Source organism: Drosophila subobscura, chromosome U (assembly GCF_008121235.1).
Source record: "Drosophila subobscura isolate 14011-0131.10 chromosome U, UCBerk_Dsub_1.0, whole genome shotgun sequence".
Taxonomy (NCBI): domain Eukaryota; kingdom Metazoa; phylum Arthropoda; class Insecta; order Diptera; family Drosophilidae; genus Drosophila; species Drosophila subobscura.
Window position 1 is genome coordinate 17,883,320 of NC_048534.1, and position 18,299 is coordinate 17,901,618.

The 18,299-nt window shown below is 43.4% G+C and overlaps 2 protein-coding genes across 2 annotated transcripts; both read right to left on the minus strand.

Annotated features, from left to right (window-relative positions):
- Positions 1 to 476: 476 nt before the first annotated feature.
- On the minus strand, positions 477 to 784 carry LOC117901148 (dynein light chain 1, cytoplasmic). The gene has a single exon (XM_034811791.1). It carries the CDS (start codon positions 746 to 748, stop codon positions 479 to 481), a length of 270 nt encoding a protein of 89 aa, XP_034667682.1. The 5' UTR covers positions 749 to 784; the 3' UTR covers positions 477 to 478.
- A 15,788-nt stretch (positions 785 to 16,572) lies between these two features.
- Positions 16,573 to 17,305, minus strand: LOC117900843 (putative odorant-binding protein A5). The gene is made up of 2 exons (XM_034811357.1): positions 17,132 to 17,305; positions 16,573 to 17,081 (listed from the first exon to the last, which is right to left on the minus strand). Exons 1-2 carry the CDS (start codon positions 17,279 to 17,281, stop codon positions 16,596 to 16,598), a joined length of 636 nt encoding a protein of 211 aa, XP_034667248.1. The 5' UTR covers positions 17,282 to 17,305; the 3' UTR covers positions 16,573 to 16,595.
- Between the last annotated feature and the right edge of the window lie 994 nt (positions 17,306 to 18,299).

Consider the following 18,299-nt stretch of genomic DNA (forward strand, 5'->3'; position numbering starts at 1 on the left):
CAAACGGATCTACTCGAGCAGTGTGCGGGCCCTCAATGAATGCTGGAATTAAACCCAAAAGGCATTATCAGTGGAGTTCAAACAGAGCTGGTTCAGGGTTCATTGAGCACTTGAAGTCGTGGGGGAAGCCTTTAAAGAAATTCCCTGAAAATTTGCAGATTTTTCAAAGTATTTTTTGTTGGCATCAAAGAGTCCTACTGGCCTGTCCATTGATGCCTCTATTTTACATGCTTTACAGTCTCTTTTCTCATAATTGTAATCTTCAATTAGTTAAGAAGCAACTCAAATAATCTATCATCGCCAGCATTTAATTTCAAATGTTAATCATTTCTGTGTGTGTTTTGTGCAATTTAAATTTGTCTTTTTCTTTGTGCAGAATTGTTGGGGTACTATTGTTGGGGGCCTAGAATTTCTATTGCTTTTATGTCTATGGTTGTGTGAATGTGTGTTGCTTATTTGCTAATTTGTAAACTTGCATTTAACCGCTCTTGAAGAGCAGCACGGCCACCTGGCCCAAATAGAAGTAAATGAAGTGACGCGTCTCGTGGGTCACATACGAGCCGAAGTTGCGGCCAACGATGACGTGCCAGGTGGGATTGTACTTCTTGTCGAACTCCTTCTTGATGTAGGCGGCAATGTCCTTCTCGATGTTGAACTTCTCCAAGGCCGCGGTGGACACGTCCACGGCATCCTGCTGCATTTCCTCGCTCATGTCTGCATTTTTGATCACTGCCTTGCGGTCCGACATGGTTTCAGCTTTATTTGTTCAAAGCGCTTCCCTGAGCTGTACAAATCCATGGTTTATTATTGCCACACACTCAATTATGTGCCCTTATGTTCGGGCACATTCTTCTTACCAGTTGTTGCCGCTGTTTTGATTTTTTTTTTCTTTGCGTTTGTCGAAAACTTCGCCTGGGTTTTGCTTCAGCTGTTTTCGAGTTTGCGTTCCAAAATTTACTGAAAATGTTGTTGCTAGCTCGAGCTCTGTTGGAATTTGATTGACAAATCACACAGCCGCACACTAAATCTGAGTTTTCTGATTGAATTTGACAACTTTCACAAAGTTACTCGAAAAAAATTGCTAAAAGCGTGGGAAAAAGTCAGAATTGCATTTGAGGGCTGGCAAACAGCTGTTTACGCGATATTTTAAGGCTCGTGATAGCTATCGATACTTGTTGATCGATATTCGAAATGAAACAAAAAGTATTTTGGGATTATTAATATTAAATATGAATAATATTAATATTAATAATATTATTAAAACAAAGCGCGAATTATGATGGAGAAGGATCCAAAGTACTCTGAAGCTTACATATAATTATCACAAATTAAACTTGTAGTGTGACCATCTATTCCAACACTCTACTGAGTGTGCAAACTCACCACACTTTGGCGCAATTTTTGATGGTATTTTTCGCTGCGTTCATCCGAGCATGATCCACTTTCCTGGTTTCTTGAAGCAATCAGAGCCTTTGTTTATCTTATGCCAGGGCAGTTTACCAACACTGCTGATGTCTAAACGAATTCCCGTGATCAACATGCAAATCACATTACAAACGGAAGGGAGGAAAGTCCCCGCCTTTGGCTGCAGGTGAACTCCATCAAATCACAATCGCCTGACACGGAATTGGCTGCCGGAATTTGCACTTAATACGAAATTCGTTAATTTCCTTGTTGGGTCCTTGCCATGGGTCCTGTGCCCCTCACACATTTATCACACATCCGCGCTGCAAAAAGGCTGTTAAATTCGATTAGACATGCAATCAGCTGCTCCAACGCTGAACGCTGAAACGCTGAACATTTTTAGATTGAATTTTAATAACAGCATTGTGCGCGCTCCCTAATCAAGTAATGCAACCAATTTTTGAATGTGAATGAGGGATACGGCGACCGAGAGTACCACGAGCACACGACAACATTGTGAACAAATTTTGCTTGTTTTTCGTAATGAAAAAGCTAATTCAGCGGACACACGCTATGGTCAAGGATTTATTAGGGACAGGAGAGGCATGTCTGTGTGTCAGCATAGGGAATTTTGAATAGAAATTGATGGGACTGCCGTGGGGGCTACTCGCTCATAATTCTCACTTTGCACACCCGCCGGTAATCGAGCGGGGAATTAGGCTTATCATTTTCAGGCAGTCTCGAGACTTCATTTACTTAAAGTAACTTCCAGCAAGTTGAAATTTTCAATCAGAAAATTTACTCTGAAGAAGGTTCTCTTGCCACTCCAAAGGAGTGCCCGCCGCTGCACATTCTGACAGGACTCAATTGTGAAAATGAAAAATAACTTCATAACCGCATGTTAAATCTTTGCTCCTGCCTGAGTCTTGCACGGACTGCATGCCTGCTCCTTGTTCCTTGTTCCTTGTGCCACATCCGTACAGAAAAGGCAACAAGGCAACACAATCGCACAATATTTCCGGGCAAAAGGTAATAAATAAATTGCATACGTAATTAAAATCGACGACTCTGCACAAGGACCACGCCTCCTCATCATTCTCCTTTTTACAGCAGCAGCAAGAACAAAAGTTTTCCGACTTGACTTTTGTGTGTGCTTCCCCTTTAACGTCAACTGTACTTCTCCTTCACTTACTTCCCTTCTGGCTGGCTTTTTCCTTGGTTTTTGCCACGCGTTGGCAGCTCTTTTGTTTTTTACTCCGAGTGTTGCATGCGAACAACATGGAAATGGTTAATGGAGGTAAATGGTAGAAAGGGGAAATGGTCTGGAAGGTAAGCAGTTCACTTTGCTTCAGCTGCAGTTTCGCGTGGAAATACTCTAGAGAAGGGGTTACATTAGCTGTGGGAATATTTTGGGAATTTCTTCTTGGAGTTTTGTGTGTAATTTGTAGCTTTAGTTTCACTCCTTAGAGGATTCCCTTTTGGGTGTAATTTTAAAGAGCATTCCCCACTTCACCTTGTTCTGCCTCTGCCTTGTTTGCTTTTAATTTGACTTCATGAGCAATCAACGTCACGACGTCCACGACTCTTGGTTCTGGTCCTCGCCCTGCTTGTTCAGCAATTTGCATGACAAAAGCTCGAGCGTGGAGCTCGACTGGCGGCTCCTAGGCTCCCGTCAAATGCTGAGTAGTATCTTTCAGGGCTCCAACATAGATGAATTGTTAGCCATTGTTGTTAGCCATTATTTGACAAAAGTCACGCAAAGCATTCATTCACGTGACGAATTTTTCACGCGAGGCAACTTGGGAGAAAATCCTTCATTAAAGCTGGCTGGCTGCCTGCCTGTTGCCTGCGCTTTAAGCTCTGGGGCAGTTATGAGAGCAAAACATAAATGTTGGCTTGTTGTCAGGCGGGGAGCCATTAAAAAATCAAAACAAGTTAACAGTAACCAACCAGCGAGGCGCTGGCGAGGGCGAAGGCGAAGCCACTGGCGATGGTGAAAGGCGAATCGGAAGCCGGATGTTGGAGCAGGGCTCGGGCTGGTGCTGGTGCTCCTTGGCCGCAAGTTTGCGGTGGCGGCATGCGGCGTGTACAGGAAGCAAGCACACAGCAAGCAGAGCATGGCTGAGCGTTATGAGAAGCCCTTGTTGTTGCGAGCGTCAGAATCGCGATAAAAAAGCGAAACAAGAAGGAGCCGAGGAGTGGAGTTAAGGAAACGTAATACCCTGTAAATAAATATATCATGTAGTTACACAAAGTATAAAACAACTACATAAATCATCTACTTGCATTAAAATATTACATCAAAAATTACATTAAATTCTTTTACTTACCCAGAAATAATACTCCTTTACTCCTCTCCAATTCCAGGGCACTGCAAAAACAGATTATGTGCAGCAGAAAAAGCTCAGGGTTCTGACACTGATGTGTATGTGTGCTGACATCAGTGACCCATGCATGTCCCCCCTCCCCCAGCCAGACACACCGAAGAAGCAAGCTCTGGAGGGAGACAGCAAACGAGCGGTCACCCGCTCTCCCTGTCCGCTCTTTCGCACAACAAGTCATGCATCGGACCAGCAACAAAGTTCCGTATTTTTTCAGAGCTTTAAGAAATGTTTGGAATATGTTCAATATGCGTTGCTGGAGTGCTCCACTTGGCATTCGCAGTTGTCAGCATTTTGGTATTATAATGCCATTAACTTTGCCATAATTCAGTGCAGTCTCCGCAGCCACAATTTATGCATAATGAGCAGGAAGGCGGAGCAGAACTACATGCACTCCGTGCATATGCAAGTGGTAGCCCAGTGAGCAAATGTGTAGAGAGGAAACGGAGAGAAGAGAATAAGGAAATGTAGATTAAAGGCCCGACACGCGGTCCAAAAACGTTGCTTGCTTCTCTGCCGCTGCGGCCGATCAACGGATCTTCACTTTGCATTTACCTCCGGGAGTTGCAGAGAGAGAGAGAGCGCGCTTTCTTTGGCAGCTTTGCTCTCTGGTCACAAAAACGTTCCTTGCTTCTCTGCCGCTGCGGCGCGCCGAGTAATTGTGAATGGGCCACATATGAAGCTCTTCCTCTGCCGCTGAGGCTATTGTCTGTTCATAGGCAGAAGCGACACGCAGCTTTTGCGCTGTGCGTGTGCCGACTGCGCTGCCTGAGATCTTTTTCTATGCACATCAGACAATTTTTCTGCAAGCGCTTGATCATATGTTATCCGTTAAGCTTCGATACCGACGCCTTTGGGTTACATGCATATTTTGAATGAATATAATTATAGAGTAAGAAAACATTGTGAGAGAATGTCTCCAATCACCACTTTAATATCTCATATCTAACTTAAAACATTTCACCTGTTGAAAATCACCCACAAATATGTTCACTGGGTTGTGCAGCTGTTGCAGCCGTTTGAAAATGAGCTTCTTGTTGGCAAATGTCGCCCGCTGGGTACCGCTACTCTGCCTGCACCTCAGTTGCAGTCTCCACCCTTGTTTTCGACAACTAGTTGGCAGAGTCACATAGCCAGCAACAACTTGACATGAACTAAGCTAGCCAGAGATATTAGCAAGGATGCAGCCAGGATGTTGGTGTGTGTGTGTGTGTGTGGTTTAGCCCAGGGTTGCCCAGCGCAGGTGAAATTTCTTGGAAATTCTACCCAAACAGCGCCTCATGATATTTGAGCAGCAGAGTTTTGGGTAACAACTTTGGTTGCGCTTTGGGTTTTGGGTTTGGGTTTTGATAACGCATGACTTGCATTATAATTGTGTGTTTTTATGAGTGTGTGTGTGTGTGTGTGTGTTGGTTCATGCATTTTGCACTCAGCTTGAAATTTTTGCTCTCGACTCGTAAGCGTCAGCGAATATTTTTCAGCTATTTGCTTTTCATGGTTTTTCGGGTAGGACTCTCCGGGCTGCTGCCAAAAATATATGACACCGCATATACAATATACAGACATACATATGTACATATGTATGTAAAAAAGAGAGGGAGCGACATAGAATAGGGAAAACACACACTGGTAGGGCACTGTGCAAAACGTAAGCGCAGCGGCAGAGGGAGGAAAAAGGCAGCAGCGGCGAACATTTTCCACATTTTGCATATTTGCATTGGGCAAATTAATTTCGCCTGTCATATTTACATTTCCCCTTTCGGTCTTCCCCTCGCTCTCTCTCTCTCTGTGGCACCGACTTCCTTTGCTCTGCTGTCTCGCTTACTCTTTTTACGAGGCTGCCTAAAGCTGCCTGCTGGAAAACGATGCGCATGTTGCCGATGGAATTTCACCGTCGTTATATGATGATATTTGATCATGGAAAACTTTGAACAATCCAATGAAAGATATACAAAATATTCGAAAAATTGGTGAAAATTATTCGTCAAAAAACTCGACGTGTGACAGCATCCTAAACATATTATTTCATGCAACTGTAATTGTGTGCGTGCTGTACACACACAAACACATATTTGGTTAATTAAAAATAGCTGAAAATTATTTGACTTTTATCACGAAATGCCTGTTGCTGCTGCCTGGCTCCACAACCAGCACCCAGGACCCCGATCCTATTGTAGTTTCTAGTTTTTAGTTTCATATTCGAGTTGATTAAATTACGCTCACATTTCTAAGCTCTCAAATAAATCATTTTTGGAACTTTTGTGTACACTTTTTTGTGGGGCAAATTTAATATGGGTATTTGTCGTAATTCATTTTGTAAGTTGTTTAAAATGGGAAATAAAATAGAAGCTGGAGTTTACACTTCGGAGCGGGATTAGCTGGCCGCTGGAATGACTTATATTTGAGATAAAAAAGTGCCAAAAGCCCATCGAATTTTCGCTACATTTGCATTCATTCCATTACAACACACATCCCCAATGTTTGCTCTAAATTGACTAAACAATGTTGAGCCTGTCCCAAAAGGGCGGCTGGGGATGGGGATGGGAAGTGCATTGTTTGCATGCCCCTTGAATATTTTTAGGCAAGAACAAAACTACTTTTGCCACTTTGCCATCAAGACCAGCTGCTGCATGGCTAAAACTTTCCCATTTGTCTTTGTCACTGCTGCAGCGAGAGAGAGAGATCAAAGTTTTCGGCTTAAATTTTTGCATGCACTTCAAACACGCAATTGGCATGTGACGGCGACACAACACATACGAATCGAATCGAGTTTGCTCTCCATCATTCCATTCCGTTCCATTCTGCACTGCACTGCACTGCACTGCTCTCCCTGTTGGATATTTCAATTTGAAAAGTTTGACTTAGTTTTTGTTGTCGACGCTTTTCGATTAAAGTTTTGCATGCGGCAGATTAAAAACTTTCACATCTCTCTCTCTCGCTGCCGGAGTTTGTTGTACTTTTTATCTGACATTCTTGGCAACATTTGCAGGTCCTTTGGTGGCACTCACATCCAGCATTCAATTGCCAAGTGGCACAAGCAACAAACAGCCACAAAAAGTAAATAAAGTAAATACGGAAATTCAATGGGTTACTTGAAGGAATTTCAGCTGGGAATTGGGTGATGGAAGAGGTGTAAGAAAAAGCAGGAAAAACATTTTGGAGCTTAGGTTAAGCTCAATATTCAGTAAAAATAATAACCGAAAAATAAAATGAGTTTTGATTTATGTAAATATTAGTAATTTTCTGCAAAAATTTTAACATTTTCTGTGCCAGAGTCTTACATATATCTACTCTACAAACTACAAAGACAAATACAAACATCCATGCCCGAAGCGGGATTCGAACCCGCGACTGACTTGGGATCGACGTGTGCCAGGAGAAACACATCTTATCCATCGATACCAAGCCAGTCGACAATTAATGGATAACTGAACAGGCATATAAGCGGGACTGGGGCTGCTGTTGGCAAAGCCGCAGAGTTGCACTTTCGATAACACTCGTCGATAACAGTCGTGTGTTCTGCCGCGCTTCGGGCAGCACCGTTTAGAATTTTGTCTTGGAAGTTCGAACCGTTTAATATTACTTCCATGAACTATGTAAGCCAACTGCAAATTGTATTATTTACGAGGGCTGATATTAAAGTTTCTGGACTGTAGATCACTCAAAGATTTAACAGGACAAACTTCTTTGATATTTTAATTTCGAAAAGCTTTTGTACGATACATTTTAAAGCAGTGAAAAGTGTCTTCTTTTATCACGATTTTTTTCATTTGCTATTAATTCCCCTCAAATGGACCTCCCACAGCCACACCAACCCAAATGATTTATTTAAGGCAAAACCACAAACACTCTGACATTCACACAGCCACACTCCCACTCAAAACGATACCCACGCTGAGGCGAAAAAAAGAAAGCATTTTCCTCTCTTAATGTTATTTAGGACTTGCTGGCGTTTTCGCTTTTGATGGGTCTCGAAAAAATTTAAATTTTTAATGCTATTTCAGCGTAATTTGGCAGTTCGTTAGGCCTGTTAAGGAGGCAATCGCACACACCGAGAGACACATACAGAGACACACACACAGAGCCACACTCACGTAGTGGCAGTAGACCCATAAATATGAATAACAACAAAAGCTGAATGAAAGCCTGGCAGTGCTGCTGGTCCTCGTCTTTCCGTTTCTCTCTCTTTGTGTGTGTCTCATATGACACATCGTTATGCTTTGTTAATGGACTCTGTGCCGCGCCTAAACAATGAGGGCAAGGAGAGACGTGCAAGAGAGGCAGTAAGGAGAGGCTGGGAAGCAGAGGCAGGCAGTAGAAGGCATGGGAGTAGCGTCTCAGCTGGAAAAGCACATCAAATTACAATTAATTATTTAAATAATGTTAATTTGCATGCATTTAAAGGATGATGACAAAAAATTACTCAATTACAGTGAAGTAATTTTACGCTCTCAAAGTACACTCAAGTAGGAAAATTTGCACTGAAAATTTCATCGGGATATTATGTAATTTTAAACTGTATACAAATTAAATTTATATGCAAAAATTGTTTTTGCAGCTATTTTATGCATAAGCAAATCATTTCTTACATTAAAGTAAATGCCATCGAGCATACGGAATTGCTTGTTGCTGCTCCTGTTGGCAATTACCGTATCTCTCCATGATCTCTCTCTCGCTAAAGCTTGCGCTCTGCGTTGACTGTGATCGTTCTCGCGTTTGAGCTGAGCTTTTCGCTGCTGCTGCAGTTCGGAGCGCTGCAGCGCGGCTGTCGTTAGAGCAGCTTCCGCTGGCAAAATACAATAAACAGACAATCAAATATATTAAATGATTCGCTTAATCTTTACTGGTTTTTTATGCTTAGTTGTAATAACGAAATATTCCCCTTTCCCCAAATAATTACTTTCCATTTTATTTATCCATTGCCGCCGCAGCCAGTCGCATGCACAATTTAATTTTTGCGACTTTGTTAAACCCAAGGCTTGACTCGCTCTCTCTCTCTCTCTCTCTCTCTTTCTGTCTGGCTGTAAGCCAGCACAAACACATTTACCTCAGCAAATACGGCTAACATTTGGGAATGTCTGCCCCACAGACCCAGCCACGCCACTGTATCCCCTGCCCCTCCTGATTGGGCGGCATCTAAAATGTAACTTTAAACTGCCTGCAGCCGGGAAGAGCAGAGGCAACAACATCAAACACTTGGCTCCCAGCGTCAGTTCGAAAACTGCATGACATGCGTGTGTTTGCTTTGCGTTAATGAAGTTGTGCGAGGGCGGAGCGAGGGGGAAAGAGAAGAGGCTGTGAAGGCAGCGACTGTGAGAAGTGAGAGAGGCGGCGCCCGTGCAAGCTAGAAAGGAAGCGACTGTAGACGTGGGAGGGGAAACGACTGTAGCAGTGCAGAAGCTAGACATTCGCTTGGCTGTAGAAGCGAGATAGCGAGACCCAAAAGCCAAACGGGTGCACTGGCATGGGTGTCTACGCATGCAGACAGCTTAGCGCGTCATCAGAGTTCTACCTGCGTGGGGGTTCGGGCAAACTGTAACGTTAATACCGTTGCACACGAAACGCAAATGAAATGAAATCGCAGGCAGCCAGGCAGGCAGCCAGACAGACAGACAGAGATATCCATATACAGAGCTTTAGCGCTCTCCTCCCACGAGTATGTGCTGCGCTCTGCTCCCCGCTTTGGCAGCAGACATCAATGTCAGAGCGGTGTCTTCTATGCAATTAGTGCTTTTGTTGATTATGCTGAAAATGTGTGCCGGGCTGTGTCGGGCATTTTCGTAGCTCGTTTTTCTGTAGCTGCTGCTGCTGCTGCAGGGTTTTTGCAAGGGTTTGTTGGGACCGGCAAATTGAAAACTTTGTAAGGAAAGGAAACGGGAAAGGAATAACAGGTTTATGTTAAAAGAAATTTAAAAATGTATCCATCCACAAATAATGAAACTCAAAAGTGAGGTATCCTCTAGTCGAGACACTCTTTTTTGCTAACATTTTTCGCTGGTTGCTAAGTCCAAAGAGTATTTCGCTTAATTAAACAGAAATTTAACATGCAAAGCTTAAAAATGTTTAAATATTAATGCGGATGAAGCCAGAGATGAAAAGAGTTCCATGGAGACGGGCAGGAGGTATCAATGGGTCTTTGGACAGTTGAAAAGAGAAAGAGGAGCAGCAGCAAAGAGTGGAGAAAAATGAAAATTTGAAATGGAGAATAAAGAATAAAGAAATATTATTTCGCATATAAATTTTAATGATATCCTCAAAATATTCCACACATTCTCCACCCTAACTTGCATCTATCCAATTTTCTGCTCAAATTCCTCACATTTCTCTACAATTACCCCACTTATCATGGCCCTGGCAGCCACGACTCAAAAGTACCCTCATCAACATGATCTATAAGGCTAATCAAACGCATACCAAACCCGAAAAAAAACAAGGCATATTGCAGGAAATTGTTCAAAGAAAAAGCATATTTATAAATATTGAAAAATACAACGAAAAGAAAACAAAACGAAAGCGGGAAAACAGCGAAAATCTGCCAAGGGTGCAGAGCCAGTTAAGGGCGCCGAAAAAAATGGTAAAACATTAAACAGATTTAAGCAAATTTGTTTTGGTGCGTGTGCCATCAATAACTTTGCCAGCATATTTGACTTGCCACCCAACCAACCCGCTCTTCCCCTCCCGCGCTCTTTACAGGGTTGCCAGCCAAAGGGTTCATACGAAAATTTGTGTCTGCAGCTGCAACCCCCTCCAAGTCCAACCTCACTTTCGTTAGCTATCTGACTTTTGGCTAATGTTTGCCGTTCTCCAACTGAAGTTTCATGCAAATGTGCTCCATTTTCAACCCCACTCTGCCGCCACCCAGTGCCGAGTTGGAGCAGCGGCGACGCTCTCAAATTGCCCGAAAAAGTATGCAACACTTGACAGCTCTGGCGGGGACGTGGCCTGGGCTAATTTTGCGTTTCCTTTGGCTCCAACTTTGCTCTGCATGTAATTTGCGAATCGATAAGCCACAGAGAGACAGGGATAGAGCACCTTCCACCTTTTCCTTCCTTCCTTCTTTTGTGCCTTTGTTTTTGCCACATTTTTGCATGAAAATCACGAAGTTGATGTCAAAAAAACATTTTCATACTCCATCGAATTTCTGTGTGTTGGGCCCAGAACCACTCAAAAGTATTACCACAATGGCTGTGTGGGCGTGGGCTGCAAAACAATTTCCAAAGTTGTCAATAAAAAAAGGAAAGACGCAAAAAGCTGAATTCCAGAACAGCTTGAAAATCCGAGAAAGGTAAAAATATTTTCTACGGAAATGTCACATGCAGTGCGGCGGCAGGGCAACGACAAAGGATTGACACATTTCCAGGACCCACTGACTGAAAGCAACTCAAAGTATGACGAAAACCGCATTTCGTATTCACGAACTCAGTTTGTGGCTTACTCAGTGCAATCAATCAAAGCCTGAGGCTCGAGGCGCTGCTTAAATTTCATATTAAATATGAGCGGAAAACCCCTTGAAGTCGTTTGCTGTTTAACTTCATTAAACTCCGCTTAAGCACAAAACATTCTTCATTATTTATTGGCTTAGCTCTTTGTTGTAATTTCAAGTAAATGCGCTTTAAAGTAGCTTTTTGCTTTTCGCAATTTAATATGTAAATAGCCGGCAATTAGCTGCAAAACATGGCCACATGCAGGCTGGAAATTGTACACACAAGTACATAAATATATGCGCACACAGAGCACACCCACCAGGCCACACCCACCGTCCGTCCATGCCGTTAGTTTTTACCTTTGCTGTCACCTGGCATCAATGCCCCAGATGGCAGCCCCACGGCTGTGCCGAGCGAGCCAACAATGCAGGCAGCCAAGTGGGAGAGCTCAACAATCGTTGCGGAGGCCTCTGCCCCAGGACCCTCCCATTGTTGGCCACTTTTTGTTGCCCCTCCCTCCCGCCGCGCTGTGCGGCTGAGTGGTGTATATGCAGCGGCCCCGACGCATGTGGCATTGTTTGAAAGTGATGCCTACGACTTGTTGCCACATCAGCATCAGCATCATCATCATCCTCATCCTCTGCTGCGTCCAGCACTTGCCTTGTAATGAGTTTCGCCATTTTATTTTATTTTTATTTATTTGTCCGCGCCTTTGTTTCAGCGCGGCAGAGGAAAAACAAGAGCCTCGCCTCGCCCGCCGGTGGAAAATTCTTGACTGCATTTTAAATTCAAATTAAATAATGATTTAAGTGCCCTCCCAAGAGGCTTTGTCTGCACACAAAATGCATGCGGTGGGAGGCTCCACGAGGGGGGGACTTTGCCCAGAGCCAGCAGCCTCAGGTGTCACTTTGTTGCAGAAAATCTTTTGCGAGGGATTGCAGCGGATTGTGTAGGGAGGGAAATTAATTTAAGTTGCAGAACTCGTCAGGGCATTAAATTAAATATTTATAATAACATTAAAATAAAGGAATTTCCTAATTTCAACATTTTATTTAACAATCTTTTATTGAAAGCAAATTCTCTTTTCATCTTCCTTCAACGAAACGAAGTTTCCCCCGCTGCACTCTAATTCCCAAGCGAAGTTTCAATTATCTCCAAAAACTCCTAAGTAAATATTAGAATTCCCAAGTTGCTGTTCCCCCTGAGCCTTGAAATTAATTCAGTTAGAATTTTCAGTGCAGAGTAATCAGATTTTTGGGTGAGAAATCTTCGAATTCCCAACTCATTTTTCGTCAGTTTTTCGCTTCCTTTGATTCGTGATTTTTTCTGGCAATTTTGTCTCACATTTTTTCACGTATTTCGCAAATTGAATTACGTATAAATATTCTCAAGCAATTATTTAAATAATTGCAAAAATCGAAGCGTGACGGATGCCCTCAAATCACAGCCAGGAGGGCAAATCCTTCCTTTATTTCGGTTAGCCACGCCCACAATGACCCAATTTGTGCCCTTAAGCTGTAAATGCGTTTATCCATTTGCAAAACTACGCAATTGTTGGGGCAGGACACAGGGGCAAGAACCTTTCTGGCATGCAACCGAAGGGCGATCGAAATGCGAGTGCTGCACCACAGGGCACAGCCAGAAAGAGAATGGCAGAGGGGGAGGTAGAGAGAGAGAGAGAGAGAGATAACCGGATAGACAGTTGGACAGTTGGTGGCAAAAGGCAGAAATCAAATTACAATTTCAATATGCGATGCGTACTAAATGTCTGCTGGTGTCAGCTTTGGATTTCAATGTGCAACAGCAACATGCAACTTTCAACTAGATGTTTACAGTTTATGGATGGTGTGTGTGTTGCCCCCACTGAATATGTGGAGTACATATGCATTTCTATCGGTAGTTATATGGAGTAGAGTGCGCTGTGGAGAGTGTGCGTCTGTTGCTGGCTGGTACATTTTGATTTGGTGCCACACAAAATGGATTTCTTGCCTGTCCATTCAAAACATTTCTATGCGGAATTCACAGTTAACTAGAGATGATAGAGGAAAGCACGAGGGCAATAATTTTCAGTGAATAAACTTTACATAAGGGATCGGCACGCAGGTACATACATACATACATACATATATGCACAGATAACAGACGCGGACTCAAAAACGTTTCTTGCTTCTCTGCCGCTGCGGCAGCCGAGCAACGGATCTCCACTGCATTTACTTATGTAGTACATTTCAGAGAGCTGCAGAGTTGGGAGAGTAAACGAGCGAGAGAGCGAGCTTGCTTTGGCACCTTTGCTCTCTCTAGTCGAAAAACGTTTCTTGCTTCTCTGCCGCTGCGGCAGCCGAGCAACGGATCTTCACTATGCAATTGCCTTTCATAGAGTTGCACCGAGCGAGAGAGCGAGCTTGCTTTGGCACCTTTGCTCTCTCTAGTCGAATAACGTTTCTTGCTTCTCTGCCGCTGCGGCAGCCGAGCAACGGATCCGCTGCTATGCAATTGCCTTTCATAGAGTTGCACCGAGCGAGAGAGCGAGCTTGCTTTGGCACCTTTGCTCTCTCTAGTCGAATAACGTTTCTTGCTTCTCTGCCGCTGCAGTGCAATTGTGAATATGCCACAGGCAAAGTTCTTTCTCTGCCGCTGCGGCGGTTCTCTGCCCGCTACGGCGGTTTTGTGTGCACAGACGAAAGACACACGAAGCTTTTACCGCTGTGCGTTTGCCGACTGCGCTGCCCGATATCTTTTTTGTCTGCACAGTGCATGCGACGCTGCCGATCCGCTGCTTTTCCTCTACTCCACTTTACAGGTTTCGTGATTCTCTCACCTTTTACTGCCATCTCTAATCTCGAATCCCGTTTACGTTTGCATTTTGTGTGTCAGAGTGGCGCTGCTCTCTCTCTCCCCCTCTCTCTCTGTCACGTAATAGAATTTATCACATTTTAACTGTGTGACAGGAGCCACAGTCCGGCAGCAGCAACCAAACTCTAGCTCCGGCTGCACTCTCCACTGGGAGGGGCGGTCGCTACAGAGGTCCTCCAACTCATCATCAGCTGGCAGCCACTGCGTGTGGCAGGCAGTCTGGCTGTGTGGCACTGGCAGTGGCAGTGACAGTCATAGTCATGCATTTCAAATGCCATTCAATTCGGTATGATGCAAGGCAAAGTGTCACAGTTATTGATTTCCTCCCATAAATAATGCACGACCCACAAGTGTGTGTGTGTGCGTGAGTTTGTTTTTGTTTATTTATTGCATGATTTATTCACGCAGCAGTTGCTCCAATTAAAATTATTTTCCACTAAGCCCTAAGGTCTACAATCCAACTCCCTTGAGCGATTAAGGATAATGTCAGATTTCGGGCCACTACTGCCACCAGCAAAACTTTTGCCACAACTTAACGACTCGAGACGCCGATTATTAAATTAAAATCTGCACGAAACAACTTAAATATCAACGCAGCAAAGGAAGAAAAAAGTTTTAGTCTTTACCAGGGAGTTATACTCTTAATGGGAAGGTTGTTTTGATTTTTTATGAGCAGATGTTACTGATATGTAGCCCTAAAGGGTACCTTAACGTGGATGCTACTTGTTTCTAAATGGATGGAAAATATATTAAAATATTTTCCAACACTGCAACACTTTTCCCTGTTTGATCCAAAGGGTATCCCGCATTTTTCACAATTTTTCCTACTCTTGGCTCTTGTCTTTACTCATTTTCTTTCAAATGAATTCCCTTTTTTTGTTTCTCCCAACTGCAAAGCATAATTTATAATGCGAGGCAAAAATCTGCTGCACCAAATTTGTCACATGGGATAAATAATAAGAGCAAAAGTTGGTCCGCAAAGAAAAATAGCTTCCAAAAAGTGAGAATGGGAGGGACAAGACTTGCAGCAGCTGAGGGGATTTGTGCCATTTGCTGGGGCAGGCAGCTTACTCATACGCTAGTTGGTGGCTAAAAAAGGGGAAATACTTTCCTTCTTATGATAGTGTGACCAGAGGAGCGTGAAATTAGAGCTAAGCTCGGGATTCAGGGATGAAGGAGGGAGCTCTTCAAGGGAAGCTCTTTCCCAAGCAAAGATAATGGTGGGGCAAATAGAATTTTATGTTTCAAAATTTTATTTTCGAAATATTTGCATGGTGTACAATCTAGAAAATAATAAAATTAAATATTTACTGCATCTCAAATCCTATTTAAATTATTAAATCAAAGTTAATGCGATTTACTCTCAGTCTTTTCTCTGCCTTCTCCCATTGCTTTGCTGGCAAAACTCAATCCGATATACTTTATCGAGCATCGATACCCCACTGACTGATTGCTGAACTGCAACTCCTGGCACCCCCTCAACCATCAACTGTCAAGGGCTCAGTGCAACTCCCACAGGCGCCTCCCACTCTTTGATTGACTTGCAACATTTTCCAAGTCCCCACAAGCAGTGGAGTGGCTTTACACTTGGCACAAAACTCACTTAAACTTTGCAATCGTGATAGCAGGTAATGTTAGATTTCCATTTATACGGAGACCCCAACCCCACCCCCACCCCAAACAAGTGTAAAAGGTGCAACTTTCAGGGGGGTTACCATGGGCTTCTCCGTTTTCCACTCAAATAGTAACTAAACGCAGTCGAGCACAAAGCTCGCTCTTTGCGGCCACTGGCAAATAACCTTAAGGTTAAGATTACAAGGTAATTTGATTCAATTCCTGTGATAGGCGTGCCAAGGCAGCGTCCCAAGATGGAAACGGAGATGAAGATTGCGCCGGAACGGAATGGGAATGGGAATGGGAATGGGAAGGGGCTTGTGCTTGGGCATGGCTGTACCGGTGGTGTCGTGCCAATTTCCCCTCCACTTTGAGTCGCAATAGATGCCAGTGTCAAGATAAGAACTGTTGCAGCTCTCCCCCTCGGGCCAACAGGGACTTTTTGCCATCTCATTTGAAGCTCGCTTTTCTTTTCCTTTTGGGCCTTTCTTTTCTTGTATTTTTTTGCGCTTTGTTGTTTATCGGCTCGTGTATAAATTTGCCTTTATTTTGACATATTTAGTGGCCTTTTGCGAGATTATAGGAGGCTGCAAGATCTCGCAGCGATTTGGTGGTTAGTCCATTAAAATCATACAAGAAAAAGCCGAAATGCTGGGATTAATTCCAGAGGAAGGTGCTCGGAAGATTACAGATGGGAAAGTGGTTTATAAGCTCATAAATATCGCAAATAAAATAGGGATTAGAGGGACAGAAATACCAGGAGAAAAGTCCTCGAATAGAGGCATCAAAAAATGCCACCAAAAATAGCCAAAATCAACGCCACATTTTGGAATGCTCGCAGCTAACTAAATTCTTTAATGAATAAAACAACTAAAACAAGGAATAAATAACATCCCTCCAGCTCTTTCCTCTCTCACTCTCACTCCCCCACACCATACACCACCCTCATCAACTCGGGCACATATTCATCCCATTTGGATTGAAAAATATTCCCTGCCACGGGTGCACCCATTTCATATTTCTGCGTAAACTTTTGCACATCGAAATTTTTGTGTCCATCCACATTGCTCAGCTCCAAACGCCTCTCATCGAAGTCCATGCGATCCGGTTGCTGATAGACGAGGAAGAGATAACGCTGCAGTCCACTGTTCGTGGGAGGCAGTGGGCCAAAGTAGTCGGCAATGGGTTGACCCTTCATCACGTCCTGGCCGGGCACGTTCACCACCAGCCAGTGCAGCCAGGAGCGGTACATGGGATTCTCGCGGTTCGGCGCATCGGGACATATCATAAGGACAGTGTAGAAGGACGCAGGATCGGCATTCCAATCGAGTTTGGGCTCGAACTTGAGCTCCTTGGGCGTGTACATTTTGCCCTCTTCGATGTCCATGGTGTTGTCATAATTAACCTGGAAGTTGTGGCTGGTAAAATAGATTCTGGAAGTAGCTTAAAGCTTACCTTGAGCAGACCCTTCGGTGCTTCGTCCAGTATCTCGGGGATTACTTCCATTTCCCGCATTATTCTTCTGACATTCAACTCGTTCTCCTCCTGACAGCGACTTGAGCACCACAAGCCCACGAAGAGCAAACTCAACCAAAGTAGTTTCATGGCTCTGAACTTCGGTTCCAACTCTGGCTTCAGCTCTGGCAGATATCAGTCTTTATATAGCTGTTGGAAATGATTACAGAAATTGTCGCAATTTTCCATAACAAATATTTACCAAATTAAACTCTAATTGTAATAAGCGCAGTTGATATTCATTTGTGCGGATAAATAAAGCAGGGAAATTAGGGATAAATGCAGCTCTAGACACGCACTTCGTGGAGCTACAAGTAAAAATATTTTAGAGCGCATTTGGAGCTTGCCAAAAGTGGTTTAGTTATTTCCATAATAAATATAAATTGATCAAGAAAAGGTATCAAAGGTATGCTCGATTTCAATCCATTTATTTTAGATTTTTGTGGTCTTCTTTATAGGATTTTTTCACCAAAAATTAAGGGCTGAAATGTCTTTAAATTTGTTGCACTCTTGTGCGCATTTTGCAGTTACATTCGCAGCACGATCTTCGCTCAAACATTTTATATTTTATTTTTTTTAAAGCATTATTTTCTCCTCTCCACAATTATAAACTTTCACACATCAACGAATTAATTAATAAGTGCAAACAATTAATTTAAACTGAACCCTTCATGGATTTTAGCCTTGCAGAAAGTCCAAGAGTGGAATATATTTTTCTTTATTACTTCCGAGAGCGGATTACGTAACTGAAGCTAGCCAGAAACGGCATTTACGTGGCTGGCAATTATGAAAATATTTCAACTGCTTTTGCATAATTTTCCAAAGCCACTCTTATGGCATTTTCTATGGCAAAGAAAAAATGTGTGGAAAAAGAAGGGGAACTCGATTCAGTGAAGAAAAGCTGGCAGCATGTGCGTCTAATGTGCGCACATTAGCAACACAAAATGCAGCAGCAGGAGCAGCAGGACGCAGGACGAAGGCAAGTCAAAACTGAAGCCAGGACTAACTCTGAAGCTGAAGCTGAAGCCGGAGGCCAGAGCTGGAGCTGGAGCTGGAGCCACTCAAGCAAAACGAACGCACTTAATTTATGCAATTTGGTTAACAACGT

What these genes read in the sequence shown, in the direction of transcription:
- LOC117900843 (XM_034811357.1), bottom strand. Translation starts at nt 17,281, where the DNA reads ATGAAACTACTTTGGTTGAGTTTGCTCTTCGTGGGCTTGTGGTGCTCA. An exon ending in CACCGAAGGGTCTGCTCAAG is followed by an intron (nt 17,082 to 17,131) that starts GTAAGCTTTAAG and finishes CACAACTTCCAG; the next exon opens with GTTAATTATGACAACACCAT.
- LOC117901148 (XM_034811791.1), bottom strand. Translation starts at nt 748, where the DNA reads ATGTCGGACCGCAAGGCAGTGATCAAAAATGCAGACATGAGCGAGGAA.